The sequence below is a fragment of the Canis lupus genome, chromosome 18 (assembly GCF_011100685.1).
Source record: "Canis lupus familiaris isolate Mischka breed German Shepherd chromosome 18, alternate assembly UU_Cfam_GSD_1.0, whole genome shotgun sequence".
Classification (NCBI taxonomy): Eukaryota; Metazoa; Chordata; class Mammalia; order Carnivora; family Canidae; genus Canis; species Canis lupus.
Genome location: NC_049239.1, coordinates 34,120,746 through 34,139,051, shown reverse-complemented (window position 1 = coordinate 34,139,051; position 18,306 = coordinate 34,120,746). Strand labels below are relative to the sequence as shown.

Below are 18,306 nucleotides of genomic sequence, written 5' to 3'. Positions count from 1 at the left end.
ATCAGCAACACGTGTTTTGGTCCTTTCCTGCCTAGCTGGGGATTGTCAACATGCCCTACTCAAAAGCCCCTCACAGCATTCCCCGGGAAGAAAGAGAAGGTACCCTGAGAAGAGGAGTTTTTGTTTGAATGTCGATGGTCCTTATTTTGGCAAAAATAAGCATGCTACGTCTATGGAGCAGAGATTGACAAACTTGAATGTGCAAAGGGGAGTTTGTGGTTTATAAAATGCATGTTTCTAAGCCTCAGATTCTGGGCTCTAGCTGCAATATCTGGGGTGGAGTTCAGGGACCTTCATTCTCAGTGCTTCAGGTGATTTGGAAGGTGGTGGGCAGTGCCCATTTTGAGAAACACCCGATAAAGCATGAGCCTTATGGTGAGCTGGGGCTTCCATACCTCTCTCCTTTGCAGAGTCTCCACTTACTGGAGATTTATACAAGAAAACAAAAGTAACAGAGGACCTACATCTTTCAGTAACAATTTCCATGTCTTTAGTTTAGCCATTGAGTGCTTAGGAGACCTTTAAACAGTCTAGTTCTTAGACCCTCAAAAAGGAGAAAATGTTATTAACACCTGAAGGGTAAACTGTTAATGTAGGGGCAGGTCTGCTCTTAGGTGGGAAAGTTATTCTTGACATAATACAGATCCTAAACAATTGTAGAAACAATCCTGAATAAGCTAATTACCTTTGCACTTATATTCTCCTAGCATGTAACTTTGAGATACACAAAGTTTCATTCCTTCTAATGTTGCTGTGAAGGAAATTTTCTCAGATTATTGTTCACAGTGGGCTGTAAGTATTAGTGGAAGAAATGAGTATATACCATGTATTGCCTGAGAGAGACCATGATTATGCATCAGTTGCCAAGATGCAAGATGATAATCTGTTTATAGTTCAGTGTTACATCTCTGCACATCTTCTTTCTAAAGACTTTTTTTTTTCATCATTGTCATCTGAATTATTTTTACTTGTGAAGTACTGGAACAAATAACTACATTTCTGGCCTCAAAAAATAGAGTTGTCCAATTTCAGCATTATCAGTATTTTCATCTCGATAATTCTGCGTTGTCCTGTGCACTGCAGGATGTTGAAGCATCCTTGGCCTCTACCCACTAGATGTCAGTGACACCCCAACAAGTTGTGACCACTTAAAAATACATCCAGACATTGCCAAATATCCTCAGGGGAGCAAAATTTGCCACAGGTTGAGAACCATTGAAATGGGAACATTAAGTGAAGAGAATGTACAATTCACGTAAGTAACTCTATGGAACATTTTAATGCCTGTGGTCAAAGTATTTTTGCTATTATGTTGAAAATAGTGCATAGCTTCTGAGTGTTCAATTAGAAACGACAGTATTTTGTGAAATCCTAAAAGACTATTCTGGATGAATTGTACCTCTACAGAATATGAAGCATATCTCTAAAAGTGATATTAACTTAAAATTAAGGTGGACACATGAAAATGTAAGTGGAAAGGGATGTTATCTCAGCTGATGACCACCATGTAAGAGGCAGTATGGATCAACAATAAGAATAATATCAATACCATACTGCTATGTTAATATAGTAGGCAATGTTTAGTGAAAAAACATTTGCGCCAGGGGGTGCCTGGGTGGCTCATTGGTTGAGTGTCTGACTCTTGGTTTTGGCTGAGGTCATGATCTCAGGGTGGTGGGATGGAGCCCCACGTTGGGCTCTTCAGTGTGGTGTCTGCTTCAGATTCTTTCTCCTTCCCTCTCCATCCCTCCCTGCTAGCTCTCTCTCTCAAAAAAATAAATAAATCTTTAAAAAAACATTTGTGCAAGGCATATTATTGCTTCTGAGAATGCAGAGACAAGAAACTAAACAAAACAACTGCCTTCTCTTGTAAGGCTCAGAGTCCAGTGGGGACTCAAGGACACATGGACGAATAATTACAACATTATCATTTAACAGGGCAGAACCAGAAAAATATTTATAGCTCACTTGTAGTAAAATGACTGAAAAACAAATTTAAAAGACTTTAAAAGCCTTAGCTGTATGAACACTGTAGTTCATACCTAGACTAGGTTTCTGTCAATCTGACACAGAGAGGGAATGTGATTCAGATGAAAGTTCCCCTCTGTTCCTTATTATAAATAAGCTTGGCATTAGTTTATTGGGTGATTGAAGTTGAAGTAGCTGGACTATTTTGCCAAAATGATCAGGATAAGTAGTTCAATTATTCACTTCACTTGCCTGTGAAGACTTCAGAGTGCCATGGTCCAATGAATGAAATAAATGTCAACTTGGGAGATTTGTGTTATTAAAATATGTTAATATTGAATATAACTTTAAAACCACATCTTTGGAGTGTTTTCCATTTACAGGCATATCTCATTTTATTGTGCTTTGCAGATACTGTTTTTTTTTTACAAATTGACGGTTTGTGGCAACCCTGGGTCAAGCAAACAGCATCTTCCCACTTCGTGTCTGTGTCACATCTTGGTGATTCTCATAGAATTTCAAACTTTTTCATCATTATTATATTTATTATGGTGTTCTGTGATTAGTGATTATGACTTGCTTAAAGCTCAGATGATGGTTAGCATTTTTTTTTAGCAATGCTTTTAAATTAAGGCTTATACATTATGTTTTAGACCTATTACTGCACACTTAATGGACTACAGTATAGTGTAAGCATAACTTTTATATGTACTGGGAAACCAAAAAATTCATTTGATTCACTTTATTGCAATATTTGCTTTATTGTGATGGTCTGGAACTGAAATCACAGTATCTCCAGGGTGTTCCTGTATAGGTATATGCTGTTTCTCCCACTGGTTTGCTGGGAAAAAAATTTTCTTGTTTCTTCAGTGATACAATGCCCCCAAGCTACTGCATGGATTTGAATTAGAAAAAAAAAAGGTTAAAAAAAACAGTAAAGGATTAGAAATCCAGGGGCGCCTGGGTGGCTCAGTTGGTTAAGCATCTGCCTTTGGCTCAGGTCGTGATTCTGAAGTACTGGGATTGAGTGCCACATCATAGCCCCACATCATCACATCATCTGGCTCACTACTCACTGGGAAGCCTGCTTCTCTTTCTCCCTCTGCCACTCCTACTTGTGCTGTCAAATAAAATCTTTACAAAAAAAAAAGATTAAAAATTCACATAAACATAGCTTCAGTTACCTTTCTGTCAAGTAGGAAAGAGATAACTGGTTTGCTGGGACCAAGGCATCAAAGTAAAAGACAGTGATTTGCCTTAAAATGTATTGGTCTTCCTGGACTTGCTGACCTGAATACACAACTGTGAAAATGTCCAAAAACCAAGGAGATGGGATTGGGATCACTGTATTGTAGGAAGTGAGAGCATGGACACAGGTATGTACATTCACCAAATACTTCTGGTTTACCTGGCTTGCTGCTAGGCATTTGATAGCACCTCTTGGTTGTGGGATCATGTGATTCTTTCTGGCCAGTGGGGTGTGAGCACACATGTGGCAAGTCTCTCTGGGGTATTTGACTAGAGATACTCCCTAGTTCTCTTTCCTTATAATAATCAGCAACACAGGAGATATAGTTTCTTCATCAGCCTTAATCTACTGACTGCTGTAAGCATAGCCCTCTGCTGAACCACAATGGATGTGTATCATTTAAGCAGAGCATTGGCAAACTTCTTTCTGTAAAGTAGGAGTATTTTAGGGTTTGCACACCATACTGTCTCTGCCACAACTACTCAACTCTGCTCTGCTGTGGCATGAAAGCAGCCATAGATAACATACACATGAATGGGTGTGGCTGCATCCCAAAAAAGCTTTACAAAAACAAAAGGCCACTTGGCCCTGGACTTGCAGACCCCTGTTTTAAGTCACAGACCTTTTAGGATTGTTACTGCAGCATAAGCTAGCCTACGTTGATATACTGGGGCTGTGAGATGCCCGCCCTCAAGTGAGAATCTTTGTCACCTGTGTTGTCATCTTTCCTTTTTCTTTGAAGAAAAGCCTAACTTAGCTGACCATGGGCCTTTATGCTTCTATGATGGTTACTGTATGATGTACCAGTGAAAGGCGGAGGAGACCCCTCCTTCTCACAAGCCCTCTTCAGTTCAAACCCAAATCATTCATTAAGAGGTCTCCAAATCATTGGTTTCCATACTTTAGAATCATGGGGGGGGGGGGGGGAGGCTTGTGTGTATGTGTGTGATGGTGTTAAAAATGTAGTGCTGTGCTCCATCTCTGGAGTTTCTTGTCCATCTGGGGAGAATTTGTCTAATAGAATCTTTCATGTCTGATCTTAAAGACATTGGTTAAGTTCTAAGGAATAAAGCAGTGATTCCACCCCCCCTCCAAAGTTCAGTGTGCATGCAAATCAGCTGAGGATCTTATTAAAATGCGGATTGATACAGTAGGCCCAGGGTAGGGCCTGAGGTTCTGACAGTGGTAGTAGGCAGGGTGAGCATACTAAGAAATGCAAGGGATTTTAAGTCTTCCTTTCCAGCCTCTGGGCCTAGCAGTGCAGGTGCTTCAATCTTGAATAACCTTAGGCCAATTTTGACTTCTCTCGCACCTTACAATTTGTTGGCAAATTCTGTTGCCTCTATTATCACGATACAGAGCATCCAGCCACACATCCTTGCCACCTTCACTGTGACACCCTGACCTTGGCCACCACCGACTCTGGGCCATATTATTTCAACAGCCTCCTGACTGGGCTCCCACCTTCGGCGCTCGCCCCACTCGCCCTCTCACCTCTAATCCACCCACAAGGGTAAATTCTTTACGCAGCAGCAGGAGGATTTCTTTTAAAACCCAGGCTGACCACGTCACTCCGCTGCTTAACACGAAAACTATGGATTTCACTCGGCAAAGGCCAAAGTCCTCCAAAGTCCTCGTGATGGCCCGGGCGGGCTCCAAAACACGGCACCTCTTTTATGTCCTTGACCTCTTCTCCTACCTTGCTTCAGCCGGGGGCCTGCTGGCTGTTCTTGAGCCCAGCGAGCGCGCTCCCATCTCAGACCCCGACACCTGGGTGCTCCCTCTACCTGGAAAACCCTGCCTTCAAGGTTAACTGCGTGGGCATCCTTCCACGCGTGTCCTTCAATCTTGCCTCAGGTGCCCCTAAGGGCTTTTCCTGACCACCTACCCGGGTGGCTCTTGGCTTCCTCTCTACCGTTCCACTATGGGACATTCGCTTTTCTTCTCCACGCTTAAGATGAAATTCCGCGAAGACGGTTTCGTTTTGTTCACAACGCCTAGCACTAGAGCTCCCAACACGTATTCAGGTGCGCAAGAACACCTGGGCGGGGGGGGGGGCTGGAACCCACGGCGCTGCACCGGGGCCTCGGGGCTGCGGCTCCCAGGAGGCCCTGATTCCCCAGGGAACGCTGGGCTTCCGTGGAGCCCTCTTCAAAAACCCCTTTTCCGAGAATTTGAATTATGCGCTGGTCATTTACTATTGTCAGACATTAGGTGGCTGAAGTTCCCCGTTGACTGGGGTCTTTAATCCATTTTCTTCCCCCGCTTCGCCCGTGTTGGGTTCACTGTCCACCCCCCGCCCCCGCTTCAGTGACAGGACGGGTCGGTCTGTCTTACCCTCTTGGAGCATAAGAAGGTTTTTTCTTTTCTTTTCTTTTTTTTTTTTTTGTATTCATGCAACGCTCTTAAAGAGTATCAGGTAAATCCGAGACAAAAAAGAAAACAAGAGCCTAATTTGTTAATACCCGGGCTCGTCGGCTAAGGGTCGTCTTAAGGTACGGAGGGGATGACTTTTAACCCGAGTCCGGAGCCTTAAGGCTGCTACGGAGCCGCGGGTTCCACGCAGGGCTCCTAGGTCACCTGCCGGGTGCACGTTCTGTGCCGAAAGCGGCGGAACCGTCTTTTTTTTTTCGAGACACCTTCCGGGGTGCGCGCGTGTGCCGGCCGTGCACGCGGCGGGGCTTGTGCACCAGGCACACGCGCGCACCCCTCGCCTGCAGGCACCTTTGGCCCCGCGCCCCCCCCCCCCCCCCCCCCCGCGGGCTCCGCACGGGGCAGGCGCCAGCTCCCAGCCAGCGGCTTGACACCTATTGTCCCCGCTGGGGTGCCCGGCGACCCCGCCTGAAGGACCCCAGCCGCGCCGCCGCTCCGCCCGCGAGGCGCCGCCCCGCAGCCCCCGCAGCCCCCGCGGCCCCGCGCCCCCGCGCCGAGCGGGCGCCCCCTCTGTCACCCCCCGGGCCGGCGGCGGGCGCGGGGGCGGCGGGACGAGGCCGGGGCCGCCCTTCCCCGCAGGCGTTCGCGCCGGGCAGCCCGAGCGGCGCGAAGGCCCCTCCGCCCCGCAGGGCCGGCCGCCCAAGTCCCGCCCGCTCGCGGCTCTCCGCCTCACTAGCAGCGGCGCTCGGCGCGGCGGGGACAGGGCGGAGCGGCCTGCGCCCACGGAGCGCACGACACTGCCCGGGACGCGCAGCCACCCCCGCCCCCTCGGCCGCCCCCTCGGGACCTCCAGCGGCCTCCGCGCGCGCACGGTGAGCGCCACCCGGACCGAGGCGCCGACGGGGAACACGGCCGCTGCCCCGAGCTGCCCCGAGTGCCCTTCCCCCGCCCCCCGCCGCGGGCCGTCACCAGCGCCCTTCTCCTCCCTCCTCCCGCCCCGCTCGGCGGCGGGGACCGTTGCCCTGGCCGTTGGCGGCCGGCGCTGCCCGGCCCCGCCCCGCCCCCGGCGCGAGCCTCGGAGCCCCGGGGCGGGTAGGCCGGCGGGGGGCGGGGGGCGGGGGGCGGGGGGCGGGGCCGGGCCGGGCGCCCCGCTGGCGGGTCGCGCGCGCGCCCCGGGTGTCTTCCTGCCCGGGCGGCGCGCGCCGGCCCGTCCCCGCCCCCGCCCCGCCCCCGCCCCCGCCCCGCCCCGCCCGCTCGCGCAGCCTCCCGCCCGCTGCGCGTTTTGTCCCGCGTCTCGCCCCGTCCGCCGCCTGACTCGCCGCTCTCGTCCTTCCTCTCTCCCGCTTTTTCTTGTCTCCTCTCCCGGTCTGAAGATGCCGTCGGCCACCAGCCACAGCGGAAGCGGCAGCAAGTCGTCGGGCCCGCCGCCCCCGTCGGGTTCCTCCGGGAGCGAGGCGGCGGCGGCGGCGGGGGCGGCGGGGGCGGCGGGGGCCGGGGCGGCTGCGCCCGCCTCCCAGCACCCCGCGACCGGCACCGGCGCTGTCCAGACCGAGGCCATGAAGCAGATCCTCGGGGTGATCGACAAGAAACTCCGGAACCTGGAGAAGAAAAAGGTGCCAGGAGCTGGCGGGGGCGGGGGGGCTGGATGCTCGGCGGCCCCGGCGCAGCCCCCGCACCCGCGCCCGCACCCGCACCCACGCCGCGCCCCGCCCGCCCGCCCGCGGGCTGCTGCGGGAGGTGCCTGTCACCTGGGCCGGCCGCTCGTCGTCGCCTCCGGCCTCGGGGCTGGGACGTGTGGGGCCGGGCGCGTCCTGCCGCCGGACCTGCGGTGATGCCCGCTCTCCGCCCCGAGGGCCCGCGGGGAGGGTGCGGGGTGCGGGGAGGGGCCCGGGGCTGCCCGGCCGCCTCGGGCCGGGTGCCTCGGGCCTGCCGGCGGCCTCCCCCCCGGAGCCGCGCCGGGGCCTGCTTCTGCACCAGGCCCGGTATTGAGTGGGGCCTCGACGTGCCGCGCACCCCCGGCGCCCCCGTCCGACGGGCGCCCCCACGTTTCCTTCTTTGTTCCGATTGTCTAGGTGCCCCCCCCCCCAGCCCCACGCTCAACTCCATCCCGAGATTCTCCGCAGCGGCCCCCTGCCCCTCCGGGACCGTACAGGGCGGGGGGAGGGAGGCCGCCCGCAGGGGGGCCCGCCGGGGGGCGTGGGGCCGGCGGGGGCCGAGGGGTGGCCGGGCCCGCGGGCACATGGAGAGCGCGTCTAACATGGCGGCGGCCGCGAGCGGAGGGAGCGCTGTGCAGGAGCTGCATTGTGAGCACAAAGCGAAAGCGGAGGGGGAGGGCAGGCACCGGGCGGCCGCCCCGGCCGGCCCTCCGCGCCCCCCTCCGGGAAACACGACAGCCACACCCACGAGCTTTTGGACCCAGTAGTTAGCCGTGCTAGGTCGCCCCGTGAGTTCATCTTCAGGCAGGCCTTTTGTTTTACGCTCTCAGCGCAGGACAGTGCACCTACTGTTCAGAGGGACACGTGTGTGCGTGTGTGTGCGCGCGCGCGCGTGTGTGTGTGTGTGTGTGTGTGTGCGCACGTAGGGAGAGGGGCTCCGCGGAGTGAGTCAACCATTCAGCCTCCTGTAAGACTGGAGGTGCAAAGGGAGAAGCAAATCAATAGCACAAAACGGGGTAGTTACGTCTGTAGCTACTATGCAAACTTTTTTGCCTTTTATCCTAAAAATGATAACTTTGCTTGCATGACTTGTGCTTGTCCTCTTCTAGTAAAATGTATTTATCATAACATCCTGAATTTTGACGAAGTCCTTTAAAAACGTTTAGTGAGCCATCCGCCTAACCGTATTACTTAAGATGTTGAAGCTGGCCGAAATTTGGGCCGCAGCAAAGAACTTGAAGAAAATGGTGTAGGCCTTAATTATTTTAGTGCTTGTTCAATGATTTTATGTTTTGGGGGGAGTTTTAAAACAAACATTTTTGGATTCGATGCGAATCTGCCTCATTTTCTCTATTTGGGAATTTTACTTGAATTTTTTAGATTTTATTTGAAATACAGACATGCACTACTTGTAGATGAAGTCCAGACATGCACTACTTGTAGATGTCTACCTTTTGGTAATACTTTATTTTGATAAATAAATGTGGTTTATTACAAATGACAAATACTAAATTTATCAGTGGCAACAAAACAAAAGTATTTTACTTGCAAAGTAGCCACATTTAAATATGGAATATGCATGCCCAAGGCCAGTATCTTCTGGGTCAGCCATGTAATTTAGTTTTGCTACTCTGATTTTGAGACTTAGGTATCTTTTTAAATCCTCTTACTACAATAAGCAATCCTGTCAAGCTGGTTGATGCCTGAGCAGTTTAATTTTTAGAATTCTTAGGAATGCATGCCTTCTTTTAGGATAGGAATCAAAAGATAAATAGTAACGATGTAATATTTTAAGTAAAGACTTTTAAATGTAGATATTTATATTTTACCGACTGAAAAATAATTTTTCTGAGTCCTTAGTGTAAAGTCAGGCACTGATTAGCAGCCAGGTTAGTTACGGAGTGACTGAGTCTTGTGCTCCAAATGTGTATGAGAGTTTAGCTTATAGGCCCTATGAGGACTTGACAGTGACAGGTCACTCATGTGTGGATTTATATATGTTGCCTAACACCAGCCCCTGTATTAACCACCCCCCTCCCCCCTTATAGTGAAGAAAGTAATGTAACTGTTACTACAGAGATTATAGACTAGGCTAGTAAGTACTAAAAAGTTCTTGTATTGGTGGAGAGAAAAAAAAAAACTACACAAAGTAACAAAAGTACTTCATATCTTCCCCCCCCCCCCCCCCCCATCTTCTCAGTGTTTTGGGTGCTAGTGGAAGGTCAAATTACAGTTAAGTGAGGTTTTTTGGTAACTCACAGGATGAGCTACCTACTTGTTAAATAGCTAAGTTTACATTACTGATGTTGTGACTCAATTACTATTGAAATTGAATTTTAACTTTCTGAGAAACTTAAGGCATTTGGATTTTTCTCTAAGCATATCTGGTTTCTAGTTTAAATTGCATTTTTTCTCTATCTAGATGATTTACTGTGGGAAAGGTTTTAACTGTGATTTTGTAATAGTGAGCATTTCTGATACACCTAAAATAGGATTTACTTTACAAATCAATTTTGAACCTTTGTAGAAATCCTTATGCAGTATAAAGTAAGGTGGTATTTATAACTGGATATCTTTTTATTTCAGTCCACGTAGCAACTTCTATTTGAGCTGTATTTCAGGCTTGCCCTATTCATGAGTCTACTGGACAAAATCTCTTTTTTAATGGATTCTAAAATCAAGTATCCTGACCAGAATTACTTCTAGATATGTAGTATTACTTTAAGACTTGGAGAATTGCAATAATTTTGTTGCATTGCATTTAAAACACAAAGTCATTTGTTAATTTTCTAATAAGTTGAGCCGTGAGGGGAAAGCTAAGCATCTGTTCAGTGAGAATGCATGCTTAACATTAATGAAATATGATCCTATTATGTAATGCAACTAAATGGTCTGGTAGTTTTTGAAATTTGGGCTTATGAAGACTTGGTGTGTGTTTAGCAAAGAGGAGAAATGAAGCTATAATCGAAAGAATGAAGTGCAAAACTCCATTTCTAGATCTTTTAACTTTTATAAGTAATAATTATTTGAGTGATTGCCTCGTTTTCTTCATCAGTTTGTTGGTATAGAACTAGGCTCTAGGCTATGCAAGACAGGATTTTGAAACCAAGCCTTAATTTTAACTGAAGAGGGAGCTCACTTATATGGTAAGATGTAATCAGTTTTGATGTAGAATAAAGACACTAGTTATTTTGGTAGGTGAAAGATTAACCAGCGTTCTCTTGCAAAATAGCCTGAGAGCTTTGTAACCAGTATGTGACCAGAAGTGATAGCCAAAATGTCCTGTTTTTCATACTGTTCCCTAGAGTCTATTTGCTCTTTGTATCTTTTCAGTTAATATACTGGAAAAAGGATGCTGTCATTGTTAGAGAAGATAACATTTCCTTTCAGAGCACTGCAGTGTGCCTCTACTTAGAATTCTCAATGCAGCTGTTCTATAGAATTTGTTAATAAGTATGTTGAAATAAAAATATTCTTAACTATTTTGTAAATAAAATCTTTTCTTGGGGCTAACATCCTTAGTTCTTGACAGTTAAAATATCTGATGTATTCGCTTCTCCCATTGGTTGCATGAACTATTTCTCTGCAATGCAGAGGGCAAGATTACTTTGTTTTGCATTCACCTTGTCACAGGAAAAAAAAAAGAATTTATAATGCTTCATTTGTTTCTCTCTGCCTGCCTGGGTGTGTTGTGTGTTTGTGTGTGTGTGTGTGAGAGAGAGAGAGAGAGAGAGAGAGAGAAGTATTTAAAATTTGAATTTAAGAAGGAAAGGATAAGAATTTCCTCGTGTGCTAACATGGGTATCTTTTTGGCATGAGAGTAGAATTCCAAGTATTGTAATGAGGATGAATTGGTTTAATCTGACCACTGTTATTTTACTGTAGATAATTCCCATGTGGTAAATGCTTCTCTCCGAATACATTTTGTGTGACTTAGAGGTTAAACATACAGTTTGTCAGAGTTTTATGTAATTAATGTCACAGTTTATATTTAGAACTAGAGGAAGATTAGTACTGTTTAAAAAAAATTAAATACTTTCATATGTTAAAATTACAACAACAGGGTGTTAATTTTGTTACTATATTGTTAGTAGAATCTAAGATATTTTAAGATCTTACAGTCCTCTTAGCATTTGGTCAAATTCATTTTACAGAAGAGTAAATTGAGATGTTCAGGTAAAAATGACCCAATTTGGGTCAGTGAGTGAATTCCAAGATCTCTTATATTATGGGGGTAATTAGAATTTTAATGCTCTGCAACATAGAAGTCATTTTTCATGTTTAAGCTGATACAAAACCAAGTGAGGCCTTTTACTTTAAATCTTTTAATTGGAGTTCCTCTGTTTTAAAACACTGAAAGCAAAAAGAAAAAGCTTTTTATTTCTTCATTGTTAAACTCTTACTAGTATCTTGTTAAATTTGTTTGTAGGCTGTTCAGGTAGTGAGATCCTGAGAATAACAGTGTAGGTAAAGTCCCATAGTATCGTTGGGACATCTGTATTGTAATAAAATGAACTTTTAAAGTTAAATTCTGAAGTGTCTATGCATAGGTAAGCCCCAAACCCACATTTGCTCTTCTTGACTCAGTCTTGGTATGTTATAGACCAGGTAATTTGGGAAAAGCATTACCAGTGGGAGGAAGTAGAGGAGGTGTGTCAACCTTTCCATCTTAATTCTTGTATTCCAAACTTCTGGGTATTTTTTAATAATTGGTCCCTTTTTGGGGGGGCAACGAATTGTATGTAAGCAATAGAGAAGAAAGAGTAGCAAGAGAGACATTCAGCCAAAGTTGGAATTGTAAATTGCTTGGCTTCTGCTCATTTATCTCTCCCACTAGTTACTCCGGTGCTTTTGTTGGAGTATGAGCACAAAAACATACATGAAAGAGACTATTGGGCAGAGTTCAGAATTCATATTTCCTGAGGAAAAGGGAAGGTGTGCTTCTTGGCCATGCTCAGCTAAAGTAGCCTGTTTCCTTTAACGTTCTGTACTATCTATTGTCTCTATACTTCCTTCACATTTTCATATTCTTTTATGTTCTTTCTTACCTTATGTGTTTTTCTAAATAGGTAGAAATCTCTGGGGCAGAGATTATGAATGATATCATACTGTGCCTTACACATCGTAGATTCTAAATAAATACTTGTTAGTTTGACTAAATCATTATATAGAAGCATTTGTAGCTTCATCAGCAAAAACCCTGTTAAGGTGGATTAATTTTTCCTGAGGAATTTTCTTTTCTTTTGATCTTTTCAGTGAGTAACATTGTTGAGTAGGTAACTAGAGCACACTTTAAAATCTTGGTACTATAAGCATGATTTGTAAGTAGCCTTAGGAAGGAGGGACATAGGTGATTCTTGGTATTTGAATCATTGTAAATTATTAGAAATTTCATTGTGTTCCCCATAATGTTGTTATGCAAACATAGAAGTAAATGAAATCTACTTCAATCATTGGGGGAAAACAAAACAAAACAAAACACAACAAAAAAACCCCCCAAACCTTTGGTCTCCATTTTAAATGAATTACAGTTCCCAAGTTTTTACGTTGAACTCTCAACAGAGTTCAAAAAATTCAGTGGTATTGACTCATCCTAAAGGGTAGTTTGGTTTAAGCAACTGATCATTCAAAAGATACTCGTTAAGATTATCAACAATCATTTGTTTTCTAAATGGACAAGCTTTAGACTTTTTATGAATATAATTCAAAGTAAGCGATACTGGAGCTCTTTAACATTATACTTTTTTGTTTTCCTATTAGGGTCAGCTGCTTCCATTCATTCAGACTTAACTACACAATTACAGCCATGGTCGAGGAATAAAGATTTTTACAGGCTTCACCTTCTACCTTTTTTTTTTTTTTCCCTCGTCAGTGGGACAAAAATCTTCTCAAATTAAACTCCTGGTTACTTAACTTGCTTGGAAAAAACATTCTCTTACTGTTTAAGAAATCCTGCATTCTTGACAAGTATTCACTTAGTTTCTGCATTGAGTTGGTCTTAGAGGGCCTGGTTCTCTCTTTAAGTTTTGGGCAACTCTTTATTTATTTTTTTTTAATTTTATGTATTAATGATAGACACAGGCAGAGGGAGAAGCAGGCTCCATTGCAGGGAGCCCGACGCGGGATTCGATCCCTGGTCTCCAGGATCGCGCCCTGGGCTAAAGGCAGGCGCTAAACCACTGCGCCACCCAGGGATCCCTGGGCAACTCTTTAAGATCTTTTTGTTAGAAGTCACCTCTCAACCCACCCTTCCCCCTGCTCCCCACAGTATTTAATACTTTGTTTTCTGGAACAGAGCAGACTTCTGCTACATGAGAAGGCTTCCAGCATTTGAAGAGAGCTGTTCTGGATCATCTATAGATTGTTGTACTATAGATTGTTGTACCTTCCTTTTTACAATTGAGGAACTTTTCTTTTTTTTTTTTTTTTTTTTTTTTTTTTATTTATGATAGTCACACACAGAGAGAGAGAGAGAGAGGCGGAGACACAGGCAGAGGGAGAAGCAGGCTCCATGCACCGGGAGCCCGATGTGGGATTCGATCCCGGGTCTCCAGGATCGCGCCCTGGGCCAAAGGCAGGCGCCAAACCGCTGCGCCACCCAGGGATCCCTTGAGGAACTTTTCTTATTCTTTCCTGTCTCCTATGAATTTTACTAGCAACTGTCAATTGAATTGGTGGAGGGTGAACAGGAGGCAGTCAGCTGCCTATCATTATGTACCATTATGTGAGTACTGATATTTCTAGGTGAACAGGGAATGTAGGGATTGGGGACTTGAAATAGTATCTGGAAAGGCCACTGAATATTATGGGAAGTTGAGAAGAAAAGAAATCCTGATCTTTTGTTTTTGCATTTGTCTTTCTATAGATTTTTAGTACTATAGAAGTAACTTCTTTAGCTTGGAGAGACACAAAATAACTTAGAGATAGGTGCTTTCGCTTCGTTTTTAACTTTTTTTTTTGTCTCAGTTTGGAGATCTCTTTAATTGAGAACAGAAGTTACATAGTTTCCTGGATAGCCAAACTAGTTTTTTCAGATGTTGTCCCCTCCTAATCCTTCTTGTTGTAACAATTTATAATTGTCTAGTTAGAGAATTTTTGTTTTTTTAGAGTCTCTCTTTTGCTATTTCTTTTTAATTGTGTAATTTAAAAAATGTTTTCTTTATTCATTTATGGAATTTTTGGGTTTAGCAGGAAGGAAAGAAAGCTCTGGAGGGTAGCTATTTTGGATATTCATTTTCTGGCACCCTCATAGCACTGTACCAAATTTTTAAAAAACTATTTCAGTAAACCAACTTTTGTGGTGATGAAATCTTTGGGCGTCCATCTCCACTAGAAGGGACGATCTAGTTGTACCGCAATTTAGTAACATAATAATACTCTGGAGAAAAGAGGAAAACAGCAGCAGGGCAAAAATGAAATGTAACAAGGGCTAGAATCCCTAAAGACATAAAGGAAGAACATACTGAGGCACAAATGATTTTTCTGGAATTGATGACCTCAGGCGAGTTATTAATTGCCTTGTCTTTCAGTTTTTAGTTAGGTGAAATCTGATTGATAGTAGCCCTTGCTGATTGGGTTAGTTACTTGATATTTTAAATTTGAATGTCACATAGTGAATACTGTCAACTATTAAAAGCAACAAAGAGGAGATAGGGTGGGACTGGGCAGCACTTGTTGGGGTAATTATTTCGTAGGGCCACATACTGTCTTTTGACATTTACTGGGTATAGTCACATCTCTATCCTGTGGTTCCCTTTTAGAGACTGGATAATCTGGGAAATGGCCTGATTTTTATCTTGCTCATATGGGGTGCTGCAGATGAATATTTAATACTCTCAGGATGCTCAGTAGTTTGAAAGGAACCCTAAATTGAATTTCAAGATAGGTGTTTCAAGGTAGAAAGACTCTCAGAGGAGGTTTTTGTTATCAGTATTGTGATGGGCTTTTTAATGAAGATATCTATTTATGCTGGGAAAATAGCTCCATTTTCCAGAAAAAAATACTTAATATGCATTTTATGTGGATGGTATGAATAATTGACCAATTTGTTAATAGTAGGTGTTAGGTAGTCATGGTCTAGCTTAGGGAAGAAAAAAGCTGTGTTTGTTCAGAGCTCTTTTACTCCTGTCCTTGCCCCCTTGTGTTCATTGGAGTTCATGTTGGATCAGTCATTGTGAAAAGCAAGTTCTTGTTTACATAATTGTTTAGTTCATACTGCTATTTTAACCTCAAATGAACAGTTTTTCTACTTGGACTTAATTTAAGCCATTTGAATGGGATGTGACAGTAGAAATGAAGCCAGTCAAGATAGTGTCATTTGTCTTTGAGACTCTTGGAACTCTTGCAGATACCACATCCTTTTTTGTTGTTGTTGTTTTAAATCTCTGAAAGCTACTTAGGAATAAGCTGGGACTGCAAGCCACTCTCATTTTGAAAGGCAAAAAATTGGACCAGTTGATTGTCCTAAGAGGCTTTCTGTTGCTCGTGCAAAATTTGGCACTCACCAGTACAGTTTAATTATAAAGTGTTCTACACTTCTGAACAGTGCATAATTTAATGAAAGTACTACTGTGAATGGGAGATAGTAACCCCTCAGTGTTCAGATCATAAATGGATCTTTTCTTATGTAAATGACTAGGTTTATTTAGGAAACCACCACTCAACAAGGTTTCTGAGTTTGTTTAAGGCTAAACTTGAACCAAATTGAGGCTGCCATATAATTTTTATGGTCACAATTTGTTTCAGATGTTTGATTCAGAATAATTTATTTCTGTATTCTACTGGACCTAATATTACAAGGGAATTACAATGTATTTGATCTAGGTGAGTGTTTCCTCAAACTTAAGCACACAATTAGAATTACCCAGAGGGCTTGATAAAACACAGAGGCACCTGGGATGGTGCTGGAGACCTCACATTTCTTCTTTTTTTTTTTTTTTTTTTTTTTTAAGTGACCTATATACCACCACGAGCTCAAACTCACAACCTCAAGATCAAGAGTTGCATGCTCCATGGACTGAGCCAGCCAGGCACCATGAGAATTTACATTTCTAACAGGTTCCTAGTGGATGCTGATAGGTTGCTGGTTTGGGGACCTCACTTTAAAAATGACTGATTTATAGATCAACACAAGGTCCCTACAATGTAGAGAGCTCATCGTATGTAATAGTGAACAGAGGTTCTCTTAGTTCAAATTCTGTGGTGATAAGTCCCTATAAACCTAAGCAGCCAGGAGATCCTGTATTATACTGATAAAACAAACAAACCAAAACTAGCCCTTTAACGTAGAACAGTTTTTTAATTGTCCCTGCAGTCTTATTAGTAAGTTTGAGTTTCCTTAAATGAGGGCTGTTTATTAGGAACTTTGACCAGACTTAGCATCCTGCTTTTTTGAAGATTAGGCCAGAACAAGGGGATAGGATATTTTTAACAGAATAGCAAATACTAATGGCTATCGAGGAAGAAATGTAAGATTGTAATGAGACTTTTGTTTTACTATGGTTAGAAAAATGTTTTACAAAAGAGCTGTAGTTCCCATCATGGAATTAATGACATTTTTTGATTGCGTCACTATAGCTGCGTTAATTCAACTCACCAGGTATAAGGAAGTGTGGGTCAGCTTTTGAAAATCCCCTTCTAAAGGTCTTTGAGATTTTTCAGTTATCATGACTTTTTAAACATGTTTCTTCTGTCAAAGTAAATTCATTTCTTATGGTGTCAGTGTCAGTCCTCCCTTTAAAAATTATGGCTATTAAATCATGGATTGAGAAATTTGAAACCCGTTCTAGCAACATAAAAGTCAAATTAGATATATGAGTTTTAATGAAATAGATCTTTGTTTTGGCTGCAAAGTTTCTACATAGTTTTGGTGACTGTTCAGTGAAGATCTGTACTGTGAACCTCAGTTGCGCACATAGCAGCTGCTTTCCCTGTCTTTTGATTTCCCTTTTAACCTTGTTCCAGTTGCTCCTGTGTAATAGGTTACTCCAAAACTTACTCCATTTTCTTATGCACACAGATTATGCCTGTTGGGGATTCAGACGGTGCACATGGTGGCATTCGTGTCTTTGCTCTGATTCCTGGCGCCTCAGCTGGGGAGACTAAGGCTTGTTCACCCTCATGTGTGTTGCCTGGGTTAGCATGACTCTAGCACTAGGATTGCTGATCAGAGTTCTTGTGTAAGGCCTCTTCGGGGCTTGGCTGCCTCATGGCATGGCCACTTCAGGGTTATTGGACTCCTTACGGGATGGCTTGGGGCTCCAAACATGAGTGTTTTAGTGACCAGCAAACAGGACAGAGAAACACTGCTTGTATGACACAGCCTTGGAATTCACACAGGATCACTTCTGCTGTACTCTGGTGGTTGAAGCCCACTTAATATTAGTGGCCGGGGAATTGGACTAGTTCTAAGTGGGGGCAATGCCAAGGTCACATGGTAGAAGAGTATGTGGAACTGCAGATGTACCCATCTTCGGAAGATGTCATCTGCCTTAGAGTTTTGGGTTGGATAAATACTAAATTTGTTTTTTTCTTTTTTTAAAGATTTTTAAAAAATTTATTTATTAGAGACAGAGAAAGAGAAAGAGATACAGGCAGAGGGAGAAGCAGGCTCCATGCAGGGAGCCCGACGTGGGACTTGATCCCTGGATCCCAGGATTACGCCCTGGGCTGAAGGCAGGCGCTAAACCGCCGAGCCACCCGGGCTGCCCTAAATTTGTTATTTTGTAGAAAATTGGAGCTTTTCTGCCTGAGGATAGCTTGTTGTGATATGAGATAGTATAGATTCATATTCAAGAATTATTGCATGTTAACATCTTGGCAGAATCTTAAAATCTGTCATTCTTAATATCTTTTTTATGGCATGAAGTTTTAGTCTTTTTATTATACAAACGGTGTGTGTTCATTGCAGAATATCTAAGTGTATAAAACAAAGAGAAAGGAAAAAATTTCCACCTATAGTTCTGCCACTCAGGTACCATCCTTGACATTAAAAAAAAAAAAACCAACCCTTTTCATATATATATTTATATATATACATTTTTTAGGAATTTGATTTGACAT

At 44.1% G+C, this 18,306-nt stretch overlaps 1 protein-coding gene across 1 annotated transcript in view; it reads left to right on the top strand.

Annotated features, from left to right (window-relative positions):
* The first annotated feature begins 6,953 nt into the window (after positions 1 to 6,953).
* CAPRIN1 (cell cycle associated protein 1) overlaps positions 6,954 to 18,306 on the top strand; it is a 38,304-nt gene continuing 26,951 nt past the window's right edge. Inside the window, 1 exon segment of the mRNA NM_001313867.1 lies at positions 6,954 to 7,203. Within this exon segment, the coding sequence (NP_001300796.1) occupies positions 6,964 to 7,203 (240 nt within the window). The 5' untranslated portion in view covers positions 6,954 to 6,963.